General features: G+C 40.6%; 2 protein-coding genes across 13 annotated transcripts in view; one reads left to right on the plus strand and one right to left on the minus strand.

Annotated features, from left to right (window-relative positions):
* The first annotated feature begins 638 nt into the window (after positions 1-638).
* YARS2 (tyrosyl-tRNA synthetase 2) overlaps positions 639-20,572 on the plus strand; it is a 44,431-nt gene continuing 24,497 nt past the window's right edge. Inside the window, exons 1-5 of one of the 2 annotated variants that reach the window (XR_004728704.3) lie at positions 639-1,440; positions 2,475-2,642; positions 7,319-7,474; positions 7,791-7,961; positions 16,898-17,190. Coding sequence is in view for 1 of the 2 variants with exons in the window: in XM_002752379.6 (XP_002752425.1) it covers positions 662-1,440; positions 2,475-2,642; positions 7,319-7,474; positions 7,791-7,961; positions 16,898-17,057 (1,434 nt within the window). In the remaining variant the exon portion in view is untranslated. Of the gene's footprint in view, positions 1,441-2,474; positions 2,643-7,318; positions 7,475-7,790; positions 7,962-16,897; positions 17,250-20,572 lie in introns of those variants that run through there. The other variant, XM_002752379.6, reaches the window with a different exon arrangement.
* Positions 18,706-20,572, minus strand: part of DNM1L (dynamin 1 like) — a 71,634-nt gene continuing 69,767 nt past the window's right edge. For all 11 annotated transcript variants that reach the window (XM_009003652.4, XM_002807087.7, XM_009003650.4 and 8 more), the window contains one exon: positions 18,706-20,561. In XM_009003652.4, coding sequence (XP_009001900.1) covers positions 20,505-20,561 — 57 coding nt within the window. In that variant the 3' untranslated portion in view covers positions 18,706-20,504. The remainder of the gene's footprint in view (positions 20,562-20,572) is intronic.

Consider the following 20,572-nt stretch of genomic DNA (forward strand, 5'->3'; position numbering starts at 1 on the left):
TAGTAATTTGAATCCACTCATGCTAAGCTGTGTCCCAACCTAGTTACCTGTATTTAAAATAAACAAATCACAGGACTTGATGCATGTACTTTATTGGACTTTTTCTTGCTATAGCTTGTACAAGACTGCCACCTCCTGGAAAAGCTAATGAATATTGAAGACTGAGGTGCAATTAGAGAATCAGTACTATGAAATTGCTTGCGTCTCAGCAGCAACTCCTTAACTGTCCTGAAGTTAAACCAATTCGTAACCTTTCTCAACATCTGTGAGCAGCTTTTTGCATGAAACCAGGATTTCAAACAACTTGCGCACCACAATCTTTTTAAGTGAAAATTCAAATACAAGTTAACATTGGCGGAACGTTAGGTGCCAAAGGCTTTAATTCTTAAGTCTCACAACAGCCTTATGAGGTAGGAACTATTATAAGCAGATCCTCACTGCGGATGAAGAAATTAAGCTTTAAGGAACTTAGCGCGACGGACCTGAGATGGAATCGCCACCTGGAGCCCGAACTCTGTTGCTGAGAGCGCAAGCTCGGTAACTACGTAACCGCCTCGGGCATGCGCAGAAAAACATTGAAACGCCTTCCCTGGGAGCTGTTAGCATGTGGGTGTGACGGGGGCCTCTACAATCCCAGCATTCCTTTCGTGCCGCCACCAAGATGGCGGCGCCCATCTTTCGGTGCTTTTCCTGGTTCCGGTGGTCTGGTACCCTAAATCTCTCAGGATTCTTGCCCCTGGGGCTACGTAAGGCCCACTCGGGCGCTGATGGGTTACTGGCAGCGCAGAAGGCTCGGGGTCTGTTCAAGGACTTCTTCCCAGAGAGGGGGACGAAAATAGAGCTCCCAGAGCTCTTCAACCGTGGCACGGCGAGTTTTCCCCAAACCATTTACTGTGGTTTCGACCCCACGGCCGACTCGCTTCATGTGGGTCATCTGCTAGCGCTGCTGGGCCTGTTTCATTTACAGCGAGCGGGCCACAACGTGATCGCGCTGGTGGGAGGCGCCACGGCGCGCCTGGGAGACCCGAGCGGCCGGACCAAGGAGCGCGAAGCGCTGGAGAAAGAGAGCGTGCAAGCCAACGCGCGCGCCCTGCGCTTAGAGCTTGAGGCCCTAGCGGCAAATCACCAGCAGCTTTTCTCTGATGGGCGCCCCTGGGGCAGCTTCACCGTGCTGGACAACTCGGCCTGGTACCAGAAGCAGCACCTGGTGGACTTCCTGGCGGCAGTGGGGGGTCACTTCCGCATGGGGACGCTGCTGAGCCGGCAGAGCGTGCAGATGCGGCTCAAGAGCCCCGAGGGCATGAGCTTGGCCGAGTTCTTTTACCAGGTGCTCCAGGCCTATGACTTCTATTACCTCTTCCAGCGTTATGGATGCAGGGTCCAGCTGGGCGGATCTGATCAGCTGGGCAACATCATGTCTGGATATGAGTTCATCCACAAGTAAGTGCCTTTAGAACCGGGGGGAATCTTGGGACTAAATAATTTACACACGAGTAGCCTGTGTTTCACTCTTAGGATTGTAGGTTGCTGCCCTTCGTTCCAGCTCTTGGTTTTATCCCCATTAAGGCTCTATAATGGCATTAATAACACTGGCTGATACAAACTAAAGGGCTGAATTAAGGATATTAAGAGTAAACGGTGTATGCCAAAAATTATCTGGGTGTGGTGGCGCACCCCTGTAATACCAGCTACTTGGGAGGCTGAGGTAGGAGAATCGCTTGAAACTGGGAGGTGGAGCTTGCAGTGAGCCGAGATCGCGCTACTGCACTCCAGCCTGGGCAACAGAGGGAGACTCCCTCTCAAAAAAAAAAAAAAAAAAACAGTGTATTCTAAAGCCCTGCAGGAAACAGACCACTAGTCAAGATTTATTTGGTCAGGATCGGTTTGTTTTGCTTCCTGTAAGTCGTCCTCCCTTATTAGAGAAACTGCTTTTGTATGTTTACACCAGAACGTGACTGGACCTCCTTGAGTAGCCAGCCTCTGCTTTAGGTCTGCACCCTCCATGAAACTAGTGTCAGCCCTTGGTTGGTATCTCAAAAAGTTTTTTCAACTGCAAATATTTGACAAGTAATGTGGGTCTAATAGCATTGTCTTGAGAGAGATGACATAAGGCTAGCTCCTGTGCTACAGAGTAAAACACATGTTTAAAGCCGTTTAGAACATTTCCTTTAGTGTCTCTTCCTGACACCTCTTCACCAAACTCTCCCCTTCCCACTCAGCCTTGCAAAATCTCTAGTCCATTGTTATGTAGCACTTCCCTTTGGCCTGCCTAGAACCTGCCTGGTACCACTCGCTGCGTTCGGAATGAATACGGTGAGTACTGTAATAGCACATGAGAGGGACAAGAATTCAGATTTAGGAGGTCAAGGAAGTTTTCCTGGAGCAAGTAACCAAAAAGAAATTTGGAGGGTAAACAGTGGAACCTACCACCACTTGTGCTTTAGGCACATAATGAAGTTGTTCTTTTTGCATAGGTTGACTGGAGAAGATGTATTTGGAATCACTGTTCCTCTAATTACAAGTACAACTGGAGCAAAGCTGGGAAAGTCTGCTGGCAACGCTGTTTGGCTAAACAGAGATAAGACATCTCCATTTGAATTGTATCAATTCTTTGTCAGACAGCCAGACGATTCAGTGGAAAGGTGAGTTCTGAGTAGTGGGCTGAGAAAAATTGACACTATAAACTCATGATGTAATTTTAGCCATTGAATCTGTGTACATTTTATAGTTTTTTGTTCGTTTGTTTTTAACATAGTTTCTGTCTGCACATAAACCATTATGTCATAGAAGACTAATGTTTACTCTGTTCTAAAGTTAAACACTTTGTCGGTTAAAGCAGAAAAACCGCAGCGGGTGACTAGAAAATGTAGAGCCAACTTTTTGATCTATAGCTAGCAAGTTCTTAGGATTTTATCACTTGCATATTTCTAGTTTTTTCACTCCTTTCATCTTAAACTTGACTACCCTTATTTTTCCTTTGTCTCTATTCTCTCACAAATACGACTTTAAAGACCCTCTTAAGAAATTACTTTCTCCTTAATTCAAATTGCCTTAAACTCTTAGAATAATAGGAATGAGAAATAAATACACCTGCAACAAAAAGATAGTGAAAAAATTATTTTGATACTCTGTATCATGTAGGAATAATTCTCTAAGACTTAAAAAAATACATGATTTTCCTGCAAAAAATTAAGAGACACTACTGAGTAAAATAAAGACCTATGTAAACGGAGAGTTAGACCATATTTGTAATGCAAAAAGGTATCAGTTTTTAGTTTTTCTTTTGAAACAGAATCTGACTCCCATTGCCCAGGCTGGAGTGAAGTGACACAATCTCAGCTCACGGTAGCCTGGAATTCCCAGGCTCAGGTGCATACCACTATGCCCAGCTAATTTTTTATATGTTTGTTTAGTAGAGTTGAAGTTTCACCATGTTGCCCAGGCTGGTCTCAAACTCCTGGACTCAAGTGATCAACCTGCCTCAAACTCCCAAAGTCCTCAAATTACAGGCAGGAACCACCACACCCAACCAAGATACCGGTTCTGGATTTGGTCTACATTTAGTATAGCAGCAACCATAACTAAACCGGCTTTTTGTGGAATTAACAAGCTCATTCTAAGATTTACATAGAAATAAAAAGGGCTAAGATTGGCCAAGATGTTTTTGAAGAACAGAGTGGAAGATGATCATGCCTTATTACAAAATGTCAGTAATTATATATTTTTTTTCCTCTTTAGATTTATTCTTAGAATGTTTGATGATATAGTTCTAGGGTTTTGGTGTATTGAGAATTGATCATCTGTTTGTTTTTTTCTTTTTTTTTTTGAGACAGTGTTTAGCCCCCAGGCTAAAGTGCAGTGGCATGATCTTGGTTCCTTTCAACCTCCACCTCCTGGGTTCAAGCAATTCTCTTGTGTAGCTGGGACTACAAGAATGCACCACCACATCTGGCTAATTTTTGTATTTTTGTAGAGACAGGGTTTCACCATGTTTGCCAGACTGGTCTCAAACTCCTGACCTCAAGTGAGCCACCTGCCTCAGCCTCCCAAAGTGCTAGAATTATCAACTTGAGTTTCCGCCCCTGGCCTAGAGAATTGATAAGCTTTTTGAAAATTGCATTTTCTCTCTGGTTCTGGTGTACAGAAAGACAATTGCTTTATATATATTACCTTTAAATCTAGCAACTCTGACAAACTCATTAATTCTAATAATGACCTTTAGGTTTAAAGGTACATGTTTAAATGTAAAGTTAAGAGACCAATGGCACAGATTAGAGAATCTAGACACATTCTAGCATATCTGGTCTCCTTACCTCTAACAAAGGTGGCACTGCAGTTAGGGAAGACAGTCTTCAGTGACTATTGCTCCATTAGTTAGATGTTGTTGTGGGTGAAAAAAATGAAACTTAACCTTACACAGTACACAAAAGTCAGTCCACGGTAGGTTATAGACCTAAATCTAAAATAAAAGACAAAACAATAAAGCTTTTAGAGAAATAGGAAAATGACTTTAAGATAGGGAATGATTCTTAAACAGGACACAAAAGGAAAGGATTGCTAAATTAAAAATAAGATTTGTTCATTATATGTCACTTAAGAGTGGGAGAAGATATTTTCAATACGTGTATCTAAATGATAAAGGGCTTGTATTCAAATTAATATAAAGGATTTCTTATTTCACATTGCACGCCTGTGTCAAAACATCTCATGTATCCCATAAATACATACACCTATATACTCACAAAAAAATTTTAAATAATTTTAAAAATTAAAAAATGGAAAACTATGTAAATACTGTATTAAATATATTTATTTTAATACTAAAAATTTCTCTAAGCCAGTGAGAAAAAGACAGCCCAGCAGTACAATGAAAAGAGACTTGAAGAGGTACTTCACAAAAATCCTATCCAAAGGCCAAAAACAGAAAAAGGTGCTTAACCTTCTCACCGAGAAGAAAAACACAAGATAAAGGCACAATGAGATACCAATATGCACCCTCCATAATGGCTAAACAAAAGAGTTGTTGGAACCAAGTGCTGACAAGAATGTTCCAAGGTGGTGGGAAAATAAACACATAGAACCACTTTGGAAAAACATTTGGCAGTACCTACTAAAGCTAAATATGCACATACCCTGTGATCCAGCAGTCTTCTTCTGGGCATGTACCCAACAGAAATTAATGCACATGTGCACCAAGAGGTATATGAGGCTATTCAGAGCAGCATTAATAGCAATTGTCTAAAAGTAGAAATAGCACAGCAGTCCACAGTACAAAAATAAGTAAACACATTGTAGGATATTCATAGCATGGAATGCTGTCCATGCAGCATTATGGATGAATATCCTAAACATACTGCTGTGCCAGGAAATAAATTCTGTATGATTCCTTTTATATAAAGTCTTAAGGACAGGCAAAATTAAGTGATGCTCTTAAGGGAGGCATACTGAGATGTTAAAAGTATCAAGAAAAACGAGGAAGTGATTACTGTGAAAGGCAAAATAGTGATTTACTTGGAGGGTTGTGTGATACGTTTGCTTGTTCTTGGGTAGGGGCAATACTGTATTTCTTTTTTTTTTTTTGAGACAGAGTCTCACTCTGTCACCCAGGTTGGAGTTCAGCGGTGCAATCTCGGCTCACTACAACCTCTACCTTCCAGATTCAAGCGATTCTCCTGCCTCAGCCCTCCCAAGTAGCTGGGATTACAGGTGCACGCCACCATGCCCAGCTAATTTTTGTATTTTTAGTAGAGACGGGGCTTCACCATTTTGGTCAGTCTGGCCTTGAACTTCTGACCTCGTAATATGCTCACCTCGGCTTCCTAAAATGTTGGGATTACAGGCATGAGCCACCACACCCAGCCAATACTGTATTTCTTAACCATGGTGATTGTGACATAGAAGTTTTATGATTCATTAAGCGGTATCTTTGTGAATAATGTAATTTTTTCCATGTGTTATATATATTTCACCAAAGAAAAGGTTAAAAAAGAGAATACATATAGGATAATATTATAGTCATGTACCACTTAACAATAGGGATACATTCTCAGAAATACATTGTTAGGTGATTTGATCATTGCAAATATCATAGATTGTCCCTACCCAAACATAGATGGCATAGCCTACTACACACCTAAGCTATACAGTGTACCCTATTGCTCCTAGGGTACAAATGTGTACAGCACATTACTGTAGTAAATACTGGAGGCAGTGTTAATGCAAGGGTATTTGTATATGTAAACATAGAAAAGGTACAATAAATTAAGGTGTTATAATCTCCTGGACCACTGTTGGACTGTACCAGTTCGTGGCCTGTTAGGAACAGGGCTGCACAGCAGGAGCCTAGTGGCAGGCGAGAGAGCATTACCATCTGGGTCATCCCCAGTCAGATCAGCAGCAGCATCAGATTCTCATAGGAGCACCAACCCTATTGTGAACTGTGCATGCAAGAGATCTAGGTTGCGCACTCCTTATGAGGATCTAACTAATGCCTGATGATCTGAGGGCAGACAGTTTCATTCTGAAACCACCTCCCCTCCCCATCATCCCCTGGTGCCTAAAAGGTTGGGGACCGCTGGTATATGCAGTTTGTCATTGACAGAAACCATTATGCAAAGCATGATGATTTATATCAGTTTTTAAATTACACAGTACTTTTTTTATGGCCACATGGACATAAAAGTATAAAAACATGCATGAGAAGGATGGCAGCACATAAACTTGGATTTATGGTTATCTCTGGTGGCAAGCAAGGGAATGTAATTGGACTGGGGCCTTCATCTATGCCTGTTTTATTCCTTTTAAAAAGGAAAGTCGAGGCTGGGCGTGGTGGCTCACGCCTGTAACCCCAACATTTTGGGAAGCTGAGACAAGAGGATCGCTTGAGCCCAGGAGTTTGAGATGAGCCTGGGCAACACGGGAGACCCTGTCTTTACAAAAAAATTACAGAATTGGCCAGGCATGGTGGCACAAGCCTGTGGTCCCGGCTACTCAAGACTTGGCTGAGGTGGTAGAATTGCTTGAGCCCAGGAGTTTGAGGTTGCAGTGTGCCATAATCATGCCACTGCACTCCAGCCTAGGCAACAGCAAGACCCTATCTCAAAAAAAAATTAAGAAATTGAAAACAAAGATGCCAGAATAGTAACATCTTAAATCTGGGTGAAGTGTGTTCTGGGCCTGCTATGTTCAGTATATTTCTGCATGTGTGTTTCATATTTAAAAATAAAAAATTTAAAAATAAGCATAACCTGAAAGGGAGCTGGAGATAAAAATTAGGTGTGTGATGTAAGTGTTACACTTTATTCTTTTTTCCCCGAAGGTACCTGAAGCTGTTCACTTTTCTGCCCCTTCCAGAAATTGATCATATCATGCACCTGCATGTCAAAGAGCCAGAACGGCGGGGTCCTCAGAAACGACTGGCAGCAGAAGTAACAAAGCTTGTTCATGGACGAGAAGGACTGGACTCTGCTAAAAGGTACTCATTTAGAGTAATTATATAACACTTGATGGTTATTTAATGGATGGACATGAGGAAAGTAGGAGGTGTGCTGTTTTAGGGTTGTCTTGTCATTTATCACTGACAAGCATTGTCAGTATTTGACTTAGTGATTTAGGATAGCCTGTTTATTGGAAAGAAGGATTACCTTTAACTAAGTTTATGAATTATACCAGATAGATGTTTTAAAAGCTTCTAGTCTAGAACTTGGACACTCTGTAATTGGTTAATGGGTATTAGAACCTGTATTTGAATAAGCAGTTACCTGATATGGCTCTTAAAATGTGTTTTTCAGGTGTACACAAGCCCTTTATCACAGTAGCATAGATGCACTGGAGGACATGTCTGATCAAGAGTTAAAAGAGCTGTTTAAAGAAGCTCCATTTTCTGAATTAGTTCTGGATCCTGGAACAAGTGTTCTAGATACCTGCCGCAAAGCAAATGCCATTCCAGATGGTCCCCGAGGGTAAGATTATTTAACTTTTAGATTTACGCTTCATTCACCATTAAATGTTGCAGTTCACAGCATGTGTTCCCAGAGAGGGTGTTTTCCTGATCATGCTTTAGTGGCGTCTCCTCCATAAAGAGATTAGATTAGTCCAAGAATAAAGTATAACCTGAGAGTACTTATTGTTGAAAATACCTTACATTTTCTATAAAACTACAATACTTCTATACTGTTTCTTATTAAGTATAACCCAGTCAGTCTTTCCTCCAACACTGCAAAAGTGCATTTGAGGGACATGTTTAGTAAATACACTGGCATCAGCATATGGCTTAGGGATATGGTCACAATTGTAGAGGGTCACAGAAACAGAGGCCGTATGTAAGCAGATTAACACAGCCCCTCTCATACTCAGTCTGTATCCTCTTTATTTTCAGGAATGGAAAAGGTTACCTAAACTATCTATAGTAGTAGTTGAATTTCTGAAAATGAAATGAGCATATAATGGCTAAAACCTCAAGTACTTTTGTACCAACCTAGTAACTTCGTAAGACTATTATAAACTATATAATAATCCCCTTGAGAATTTCATTTTTCTATTCAGGAATTGAGTGGAATATTTTAATTCCTCAGTTATGAGGTATTAAGGAATAAATAGTTCCACAAAAAGCCGTTCAGACTGTAATTGATGCTTACCCATTTTTAAATGAACAGCAAGGTGGAAGGAAAAGTGTTGGGTAGCCAGAAGACCCCAGGTGCCTCTTTTACAGGAGTTCACCCATAAGTCAAATGGTTATCAGCCCCAGCCCGTGGCAATGATTACGAATGACATTTGTTATATTATGGTTGCTGTTCTCTTTCAGTTTTCATGGATTATTTGCCTCTGTCCTAAAGAGTCCTAGACTCTTCTGCCTGAAGAAAGTACCTGTTATCGGCTGGGCACAGTGGCTCACGCCTGTATCCCAGCACTAGGTGGGCAGATCATGAGGTCAGGAGATGGAGACTATCCTGGCCAACAGTGTGAAACCCTGTCTATACTAAAATACAAAAAAAAAAAATTAGGTGTGGTGACAAGGGGCTGTATTCCGAGCTACTCAGGAGGCTGAGGCACAGGAGTCACTTGAACCCAAGAGGTGGAGGCTGCAGTGAGCCAAGATTGTGCCACTGTACTCCAGCCTGGTGACAGAGCAAGACTCCATCTCAAAAAAAAAAAAAAAAAAAAACACCCATTATCTCCCTTTGCATCACCTGCCACTCCACCTTAGTGATTCCCTCATCTGCTGGTTTAATACACAGTGAATTTGAGGATGGTGTCATATACTTCCCTAATATAAGCCACTGAGACAAAGAATTTCCCTCACTCTGGAGGTAGATTTCATTTTCTTCTGAACTTTACTACAGTGTGTTCGCTAGTACTGGAAGCTTTACCACTACTAGACACTACATCTAATTTAGCCAGCGTTTTAAGTAATACTGATTATATATTTTTATATTATATAAGCTAAATTAGGGTTGGTGCATTTAAACAAAACATAGAACATGATCTGGAAACTAGCAAACAGTCTAAAATAATACATTCTAAAAAAGGAATCTGTCCTTAAGTGGAAAATCTTTTTTTTCTTTTTTCTTTCCTTTTTTTTTTTTTGAGACGTAGTTTCGCTGTTGTTACCCAGGCTGAAGTGCAATGGCATGATCTCGGCTCACCGCAACCTCCGCCTCCTGGGTTCAAGCGATTCTCTTGTCTCAGCCTCCCGAGTAGCTGGAGCTACAGGCGTGCACCACCATGCCCAGCTAATTTTTGTATTTTTAGTAGAGACAGGGTTTCACCTTGTTGACCAGGATGGTCTCGATCTCTTGACCTCATTATCCACCCGCCTCGGCCTCCCAATGTGCTAGGATTATAGGCGTAAGCCACCGCGCCTGGCCTTTTTTTTAGAATTTTTATTTTTTTAATTGCATTTTAGGTTTTGGGGTACATGTGAAGAACATGCAAGATTGTTGCATAGGTACACACATGGCAGTGTGATTTGCTGCCTTCCTCCCCTTCACCTGTATCTGGCATTTCTCCCAATGCTCTCTCTCCCCAACACCCCACCCCCTGCTGTCCCTCCCCTATTTCCCTCCGACAGACCCCAGTGTGTGATGCTCCACTCCCTGTATCCGTGTGTTCTCATTGTTCAACACCCACCTATGAGTGAGAACATGCAGTGTTTGATTTTCTGTTCTTGTGTCAGTTTGCTGAGAATGATGGTTTCCAGGTTCATCCATGTCCCTACAAAGGACACAAAATCATCGTTTCTGATGGCACATATTCCATGGTGTATATGTGCCACGTTTTCCCTGTCCAGTCTATCATCAATGGGCATTTGGATTGGTTCCAGGTCTTTGCTATTGTAAATAGTGCTACAGTGAACATTCGTGTGCATGTGTCCTTATAGTGGAATGATTTATAATCCTTTGAATATATACCCAGTATGGGATTGCTGGGTCAAATGGAATTTCTATTTCTAGGTCCTTGAGGAATTGCCACACTGTCTTCCACAATGGTTGAACTAATTTACACTCCCACCAGCAGTGTAAAAGTGTTCCTATTTCTCCACATCCTCTCCAGCATCTGTTGTCTCCAGTTTTAATGATCACCATTCTAACTGGCGTGAGATGGTATCTCAATGTAGTTTTGATTAGCATTTCTCTAATGACCAGTGATGATGAGCATTTTTTCATATGTTTGTTGGCCTCGTGTATGTCTTCTTTTATAAAGTGTCTGTTCATATCCTTTGCCCACTTTTTAATGGGCTTGTTTTTTTCTTGTAAATCTGTTTTAGTTCTTTATAATTCTGGATATCAGCCCTTTGTCAGATGGGTAAACTGCAAAAATTTTTTCCCATTCTGTTGGTTGCTGATTCACTCTGATGACTGTTTCTTTTGCCATGCAGAAGCTGTGGAATTTGATTAGGTCCCATTTGTCTATTTTGGCTTTTGTTGCCAGTGCTTTTGGTGTTTTGGTCATGAATTCCTTGCCTATGCCTATGTCCTGAATGGTTTTGCCTAGATTTTCTTCTATGGTTTTTATGGTGTTAGGTCTTACATTCAAGTCTTTAATCCATCTGGAGTTAATTTTAGTGTAAGGTGTCAGGAAGGGGTCCAGTTTCTGCTTTCTGCACATAGCTAGCCAGTTTCCCCAACACCATGTATTAAACAGGGAATCCTTTCCCCATTGCTTGTTTTTTTCAGGCCTGTCAAAGATCGGATGGTTATAGATATGTTATGTTGCCTCCGAGGCCTCTGTTCTGTTCCATTGGTCTGTATCTCTGTTTTGGTACCAGTACCATAGTGTTTTGATTACTGTAGCCTTGTAGTACCAGTACCATAGTGTTTTGATTACTGTAGGCAAGTCCGGTAGTGTGATGCCTCCTGCTGTGTTCTTTTTGCTTAGAATTGACTTGGCCATGTGGGCTCTCTTTTGGCTCCATATGAAGTTTAGGGTGGTTTTTTTCCACTTCTGTGAAGAAGGTCATTGGTAGCTTGAATGGCGATAGTGTTGAATCTATAAATTACTTTGGGCAGTATGGCCATTTTCATGATATTGATTCTTCCTAACCATGAACATGGAATGTTTCTCCATCTGTTTGTGTCCTCTCTCATTTCGTTGAGCAGTGATTTGTAGTTTTCCTTGAAGAGGTCCTTTACATTCCTTGTGGTTGTATTTCTAGGTATTTTATTCTCTCTGTAGCAATTGTGAATGGCAGTTCATTCTTGATTTGGCTCTCGTTAAGTCTATTATTGGTGTATAGGAATGCTTGTGATTTTTGCACATTGATTTTGTATCCTGAGACTTTGCTGAAGTTGCTTATCAGTTTCAGGAGATTTTGGGCTGAGACGATGGGATCTTCTAGATATACAATCATGTTGTCTGCAAGTAGAGACAATTTGGCTTCCATCTTTCCTATTTGAATACCCTTTATTTCTTTTTCTTGCCTGATTGCTCTGGCTAGAACTTCCAGTACTGTATTGAATAGGAGTGGTGAAAGAGGGCATCCTTGTCTAGTGCCAGATTTCAAAGGGAATGCTTCCAGTATTTGCCCATTAAGTATGATATTGGCTGTTGGTTTGTCATAAATAGCTTTTAGTATTTTGAGATACATTCCATCAATACCTAGTTTATTGAGGGTTTTTCGCATAAAGGCTGTTGAATTTTGTCAAAGGCCTTCTCTGCATCTATTGAGATAATCACGTGGTTTTTGTCTTTGGTTCTGTTTATGTGGTGAATTATGTTTATAGACTTGCGTATGTTGAACCAGCCTTGCATCCCCGGGATGAATCCTACTTGATGATGGTGGATAAGCTTTTTGATGTGCTGTTGCAATCGGTTTGCCAGTATTTTATTCAAGATTTTTGCATCTGTGTTCATCATGGATATTGGCCTGAAGTTTTATTTTCTTGCTGAGTCTCTGCCAGGTTTTGGTATCAGGATGATGTTGTTCTCATAAAATGAATTAGGAAGGATTCCCTCTTTTTGGATTATTTGGAATAGTTTCAGAAGGAATGGTACCAGCTCCTCTTTGTATGTCTGGTAGAATTCAGCTGTGAACCCATCTGTACCCAGGCTTTTTTTGGGTGGTAGGATCTTAATTGCTGCCTCAACATCAGACCTTGTTATTAGTCTATTCAGGGTTTAGACTTCTTCCTGGTTTAGGCTTGGGAGGATACAAGTGTCCAGGAATTTATCCATTTCTTCAGGTTTAATAGTTTATGTGCATAGAGTTGTTTGTAATAATCTCTAATGATGGTTTGTATTTCTGTAGAATATGTGGTGATATCCCCTTTATCGTTTTTGATTGCATATATTTGATTATTCTCTTTTCTTTTTATTAATCTGGCTAGTGGTCCGTCTATTTTGTTGATCTTTTCGAAAAACCAGCTCCTGGATTTATTGATTGTTTGACGGGTTTTTTGTGTCTCTATCTCCTTCAGTTCTGCTCTGATCTTAGTTATTTCTTGTCTTCTGCTAGCTTTTGAGTTTTTTTGATCTTGCTCCTCTAGCACTTTCAATTTTGATGATAGAGTGTCCATTTTAGATCTCCTTGCTTCTCATGTGGGCATTTATTACTATATATTTTCCTCTAGACACTGCTTTAAAGGTGTCCCAGAGATTCTGGTAAGTTGTGTCTTCCTTCATTCTTGTTGGTTTCAAAGAACATCTTTATTTCTGCCTTCATTTCATTTTTGATCCAGTCAACATTCAAGAGCCAGTTGTTCAGTTTCCATGACGCTGTGTGGTTCTGAGTTAGTTTCTGAATTCTGAGTTCTAACTTGATTGCACTGTGGACTGAGAGACTGTTTGTTATGATTTCCGTTCTTTTGCATTTGCTGAGGAGTGATTTACTTCCAATTATGTGGTCAGTTTTAGAGTAGGTGTGATGTGTTGCTGAGAAGAATGTATATTCTGTGGATTTGGGGTGGAGAGTTCTGTAAATGTCTATTAGGTTTGCTTGGTCCAGGTCTGAGTTCAAGTCCTGGATATCCTTGTTAATTTTCTGTCTTGTTGATATAATATTGACAATGGGGTGTTAAAGTCTCCCACTATTATTGTGTGGGAGTCTGTCTCTTTGTAAGTCATTAAGAACTTGCTTTATGTATGTATCTGGGTGCTTCTCTATGGGTGCATATATATTTAGGATCGTTAGCTCTTCTTGTTGCATTGATCCTTTTACCATTATGTAATGTCCTTCCTTGTCTCTTTTGATCTTTGTTGGTTTAAAGTCTATTTTATCAGAGATGAGAATTGCAACTCCTGCTTTTTTTTGCTCTCCATTTGCTTGGTAAATCTTCCTCCATCCCTTGATTTTGAGCCTTTGTGTATCCTTGCATGTGAGATGGGTTTCCTAGATACAGCACACTGATGGGTTTGCCTTTTTATCCAATTTGCCAGTGTGTGTCTTTTGATTGGTGCATTTAGCCCGTTTACATTTAGGGTTAATATTGTTATGTGTGAACTTGATGCTGCCATTTTGATGCTAGCTGGCTGTTTTGCCCATTAGTTGATGCAGATTCTTCATTTTGTTGATGCTCTTTACCATTTGGTATGTTTTTGGAGTGGCTGGTACTTTATTTATCCACCTGTCGTCTTCACAGTTGTTGACTTTCAGATTGGGTCTCTGAGTGGACGTCCAGTTTGTTGATCATGAAGTTACTTCTTTCTGTTTCTTAGTTTTCCTTCTAAGAGTCAGGCTCCTCTGCTGTAGAACTGCTGAGGTCCACTCCAGGCCCTGCTTGCCTGGGGATCACCTGCAGCAGCTGCAGAGCAGTAAGGGTTCCTGCCAGTTTCTTCTTCTGCTATCTTTGTTCCAGAAAGTTACCTGCCAGATGTCAGTCTGAACTCTTCTTTATGAGGTGACTCTTTGGATATATGGGGGTCAGGGAGCTGCTTGAGGAGACAGTCTGTCCTTCATAGGAGTTCAAGTGCTGAGCTGTGAGCTCCATCGTTCATTCAGAGCTGCTGGGCAGATACATTTAAGTCTGTTGCAGCAGAACTCATAAACCCTCTTTTTTTTCCCCAGGTGCTGTCCTGGGGAGTTAAGGCTTTATTTATGAGTTTTTATTGTGCTGCTACCTTTTTTCAAGGCTTCCCTGCCCAGCGGGAGGCAGCCTAGTCACTCTGCCTGCAGAGGCTTTGCTGAGCTGCTCTGGGCTCCGCCCAGCTGCCATGTGAACTTCCCTGCAGTCCTGTTTATACAGGTATAGTTAGACCTGCCTCAGCAATGGCAGCCCACCTCTATAATGGCAGACCCTCTTTGTAATGGTGGGCTGCCTGAGCAACGACGGACTACCTCCATAGTGGTCGACTGCCTAGGTAATGGCAGATGCCCCTCCCCCACAGAGCTGGACCATCCCGGGTTCAGCTGTGCTTGCTCTGAAACTCTCAATCCAGGCATTTCAGATTGCTTTTTTGTGGGGGTGGGACCAGCTGAGCCTGATCACTGGGTTCCCTGCTTCAGAGCCCTTTTTTTTTGTTTTTTAGTTGAACAAGCGACTGTCTCCCACGTGTTCCAGTCGCCTGTTGAAAAGGCGCCAAGATCTGTGTGATTTCCCGTGTGGCAACCCACTGCGCCAGCTGAAACAGCTGCGCTGAGATTCATGGCACTTTTTTGCCCAGGAATCTCCTGGCCTGGCTCCCTGTTTCAGTTCCCTTTTATATCAGTTGAATGGGCGACTCTGTCTCCCAGGAGCTCCAATCGCCAGCTAAAACGGTGCCTGGACCTGTGTTATTTTGTGCAGAGAACCAACACACTGGCCAAAATAGCTGTGCTGGCCAAAACAGCCACGCTGGTGATCCGTGTGACTCCTCTGCCTGGGAATCTCCTGGTCTGTGGGCAATAAAAATCTGTCTGCAAATGCGGCATCCACTCACCGTCCATGCTTTCACTGGGAGCTGCAATCCTGAGCTGCTCCTAATCGGCCATCTTGGATCCATGCCCCAGAAAATCTTTTACTGTTGAATTTTATAAAACCATGTCCATGGCCAGGTGTGGTGGCTCACACCTGTAATCCCAACACTTTGGGAGGCAGGGGCAGGAGGATTGCTTGGGGCCAGGAGTTCGAGATCTTTGTGGGCAAGAACATAGTGAGAGTCTGTCTCTACCCAAAAAGTTATGAAAATATTTTTAAAACCATGTACAGTAGTTTCTTAATTTTATTTGGTAACACATTCAGATGAGAGAAAATCACCATTTATCTTTCTTCAGGATTTCTCACAAATCTAGTCATGCTCTAGCGCTCTTCTCAAATCTCCGCTTTCTAGCTGTTCCCGTGTTTCTGAGTCCTGATTGTCAAGGTAGCTTCACTCCCAATTAAAGTATCTTTTTTTCAGAGAAATGTTCAGCCCTCACCTACCCAGTGTGCTCCTAGAACAACTTCTCCTTGGTCTTTATAGCATTAATCACAGTGTGTTTCATTGTTCATTTGTCTTTATCTCTCTGCTAGATTGCAATACCAATTATATTTAGCATGTAGAAAGAGCTCTGTAAATGTTTAGTGAATGAATTGGATAAATAACTCCAGTGAAACTTATTTAACCTTATATATGCTATCAAAAATTTTGGTTACTAATCCCGAATTTATTAGATCAGCTACGGATCTTCAATTTCTGAAACCAGCCAATCTCATTTTAAGAAATTTTTTTATTTTAACAATTTGCTATTAATTGCATAGTCTCAATATAATTTGCAAGGATTTTCCAGTTTCATAAGCAAGTCTCCTAAGGATTTCTGTAGATAGCACTATAGTTGTGGCTTATGTGGATAGTTTACTGAAAGCAGCATTGTTCTCTTTTACTTTTGGAAGTTTCTTTTCTGTGATTTTCTTTTTTCCCCCCCAAGTTGGGGGGGGGGATTCTCCATTATTCCTTTTCACTTCATTTTTAAAACCACTACTAATTGAATAGCAAAAGCTAACTATGCCTTTGAAATAGCAGATGCAAGGCATAAAGGAAGCCGGGCACGGGCATGGTGGCTCATGCCTGTAATCCTAGCACTTTGGGAGGGGGAGGTGGGTGGATCACCTGAGGTTGGGAGTTTGAGACCAGTGCAGCCAACATGGCAAAACCCCGTCTCTGCTAAAAATATAAAATTAGCCAGGTGTGGTGGCATGCGCCTATAATCCCAGCTACTCTGGAGGCTGAGACAGGAGAATCACTTAGAACCCGGGAGGTGGAGATTGTAGTGAGCCAAGATCACACCAGCCTGGGCTATAGAGCAAGACTGTGTTAAAAAACAAAAAACCCAAAGAGCATTAAAGGGAGGCAGAATCTATTAATAATAGAGTGAACATGAAGTAACAGTCCACTGCCAAATGTTCTCAATTGAAGAGCCTCTGAAATGTAAGTGAAACAGTCTTTTTTGGGGGACAGATCAACAGTGATTGGATCTCTCTACTTACTAAACGTTTCTATTTTTTAGGTATCGAATGATAACAGAAGGCGGAGTCAGCATAAATCACCAACAAGTAACAAATCCTGAGAGCGTTTTAATTGTTGGACAACATATTCTCAAGAATGGACTTTCCTTACTTAAAATAGGAAAAAGAAATTTCTACATTATAAAATGGCTTCAGTTATGATGAAAAATCCTTCTGGTTATTCAAATACTTACCCATCATTTATTCTCAAGACCTCTGAAGGGCTGGCTCCAGAACTTAGATGTTTGCTTGTGGAAATCAGAAAAACTGAATGGAGTATACACTAGGACTCAGTGTGAGTAACTTCATTTGATTTTTATGGGCTGGTTAATAAATAAGGTGTTTATTTAGCAATGGGATGTTTTATTTTCTGATGTACAAATCTTGATTACCATAGAAAACCATGATTTTCAGGGTTAATCTCCTTTTAAAATTATACTTCAGAAGAGAAAGAAATGCTGGCTTTCCTATCCTACCCTTCCCATTCTCCTTTTTATAGTGATGAACAATGAAAAGAGGTAGTGTAAGGAACTGAGGCTGGGCTCGGTGCTCACACCCAGCACTTCAGGGGGCCAAGGTGGGCAAATCACTTGAGGCTAGGAGTTTGAGACTGGTTTGACCAACAGGGAAGAACCCTATCTACTGAAAATATGAAAATTAGCTAGGCCTGGTGGCAAGTGCCTGTAACCCCCAGCTACTAGAGAGGCTGAGGCATGAGAATCACTCAAACCTGGGACATGGAGGTTGCAGTGCATCGAGATCGCGCCACTGCACTCCAGCCTAGGAGACAGAGTGAGTAGTGGGACTCTCAAAAAAAAAAAAAAAGGAAATTGTGTCTGTTTTTGTATCAGGTGTGGCATACCAATGTCACTAATGTTATATAGTTGTTTATAAAATCAACAGTGCCTCTAGTGTCCACATTAGAAATGGGAAAACTAGTATTAGAAGCTGATTAGAAATTTGTTTTTTTTTTTTGTTTTTTGGTTTTTTTTTGTAGTTTAGGGAGCAACTGTAGTTCTTTTTGAAAAGGAGAAAAGGTAGATGAGGACATGGTTGCTTTGAGAAATTACAGTAAGAAGCAGTTGTTTCTTTACAAGGATAGTACAAAAATCAGTACATGACTTTTCAGGAAGTTTCTAATTCAGCTTTCTAGTTCCTTGCCTGTGCTCCAGTATCACTCCATTCTCATTAAGCCTTTTGTCAGTGGATTCCTAAGATAGCAACGTTTTACAAATTTAGGAACTTAAATTATTTTTAAGTTTCCACTTCTGCCCCCACACAGATTACAACTAGAGGTAAATTTAAAAATAACCCCCCCAAAATAAAATATGCACTCGTGAGAATATTAAAAAGTATCCAGGCAAGGAAAGTTTTTAGGTCAAACCTAAAGGATTTGGAATCAAGACTGAGTTCAGCTCTGCAAACATGAGGCAAATTAATTCTCCAGAACTATTTCCATATCTGAAAAAAAAGGCAGTGGCCGGGCCTCCCTGTTGCCCTGAGGATCAAGTGAATCACATATGAAATGATTAATCAGATTTCTTTTGAAAATCTTACAGGCTGCAGAGCATGGCTTTAGTGTTCAAATTCTAGCCATTTACTACCTGGATTACTTGGAGCAAGTCACTGTGTTCATACACAAAAATGGCAATATAATAATACCTTGGTGAACTGTCAGAATCTGGTAGGAAAAAAATCATAGAACGTTTAGTACTCTATACGATTGTTTCAAAGTAGATTTAGATATTAAAAAGCTCCTTTTCTTCCTTTCTGTGGGAGAAAACCTAAGAATTTTTTTGACAAACTTTAATGTCATTTCATACCAGCAATTTTATTTACACAGCAAGAATATACAGGTATCCATTGTAAATGTCAGAGATCATCTCTACATTTCAGAACTTGACTCAGTTTAAGGGCCAACAAAAGAACGTTTTTTCTCTTTCCATTAAGTTTCTTGCCTCTGTTTTTCGTTGTACAAAATGTGTAGTACTAGCAAGTGCATTACCATAGCATGTCTTTAATTTTCAGTTTGAAATCTGATGTGCTAGAGAAAAGTGCATCGTAAGTTTTTTGGGTTTTTTCCCCTTACGAATTCAGAAGACTATCTGGAAAAAGTAAATCGTGGATGGCTATAATTTTGAAACTGATGCTTAATGACAGCAGAGTGATTTTTAAATGTGGTAACAAAAGTTTTGGGAGCATGTATCCCGTCAAGATGGTACTAGTAACAGATTCAAGGTAGTGCCATATCATATCAGACTTATATGGGATTTTTAATGTTTGAGATCAGTTGGCGAGCCTGTTGTTCCTTAGTAAATTGGTACAGTAAGCTAAAGTTAACATTCATATTTTCCCTGCCAATAGTCCTTCATAAATATCTGATCATAAACTGAAAAAAATTTAATATCTATAATATAAATATGTTGTCTGTTAGTGATGGGGCTGGATGTCAGGTATATCTTAAAATTTATAATGTAGTTTATACCAAGAATCACCTGGGGATTTATATGTTCTAAACCTCATCACTACCCCATAAATGGCAGTTTAAGTCTGTAAGTCTTAAGGAGTTTGTCTGTCTGGGTGTTTTTCTTTCAATAACAAAGCTCCTCCGGTACTTTCATACTATTCTAATATATTTTGTTGGAATATATTTTGTTTGTATGCGCTAAAGCAAAAGTAGCTATTACCAGCATACACATACAGTATATTGGTTTTAAGTCCCATCTCAAAGTGAATCTTAGAGGCTGGTGTAAGTGCTCCATTTTAAAGATGTACCTTCGTTGTTACTACTACTGTATTTGCAAGTTAAGGGAAATTTAGGTCATCACTGGATCTTCTAAAACTAAAAGGAACCGGCCATCATTACCAACTCTTACTAGATAATCAAGGGTAGATGGCTGTTGTTTTTAATGTAGGAATTAATGTAGGCATTCATGCTTACAGGTTTAAGTATGAATCAAAGCATATTTTAATATGCTAGGGCAAATGGACCCAGAATTGGAAGGGCTATGTAACTACACAGTATGCACGCCACATCCATGTCCGTGTCACAGATCCTCTTATGCATTCAGCTTTCTTAAAAACACATCAAAGGCTGCAGAGTAGCTCAGAAAAAGTAAATTGAAGGACAGGTGGAATACAATGACTGTATGTGAGGAACTTGCCAACCCACATCTTTCAAAGCCAGTTCAGTTTATACAGTACATGCATTATAGTCAAATGAAATGTTGTCTTGGTGCTTTCTTCTTGGAGGACTATGGCAGCAGCTTTAAGACTACTAACAAAGATTACACAGGTCATCTTATCCACAGGCAAACTGCTTTGTACAACTAGAACATTAACAGTTCTTCTTAAGTTTAGATGAAACTGTCACAAGACAGACTTGATGTATTTTATGTATGTTGGGAAACTTTAGAAACAGCCATTTATTATTTGGATTAAATGTGTGATTTGTTCTGCAATATGGAATACACTTTTCAGTTTATAGCCAGTCTTCACATGAGCAGATTCATGCCATTGCAGTACACAGGAGTTCATAAATAAAATTCTACTCAGGCAGTAACTAGCAAGTTTTTGAGTCAACAAAGTCTGAGTAGTATATAGTTCTCTTCACCAAAGATGAGTCTCTCGGATTTCAGCAATAATTTGACTGGCTCCTTGTAATGCCTGCATTAAAG

This window comes from Callithrix jacchus, chromosome 9, assembly GCF_049354715.1.
Source record: "Callithrix jacchus isolate 240 chromosome 9, calJac240_pri, whole genome shotgun sequence".
NCBI classification, from domain to species: Eukaryota; Metazoa; Chordata; class Mammalia; order Primates; family Cebidae; genus Callithrix; species Callithrix jacchus.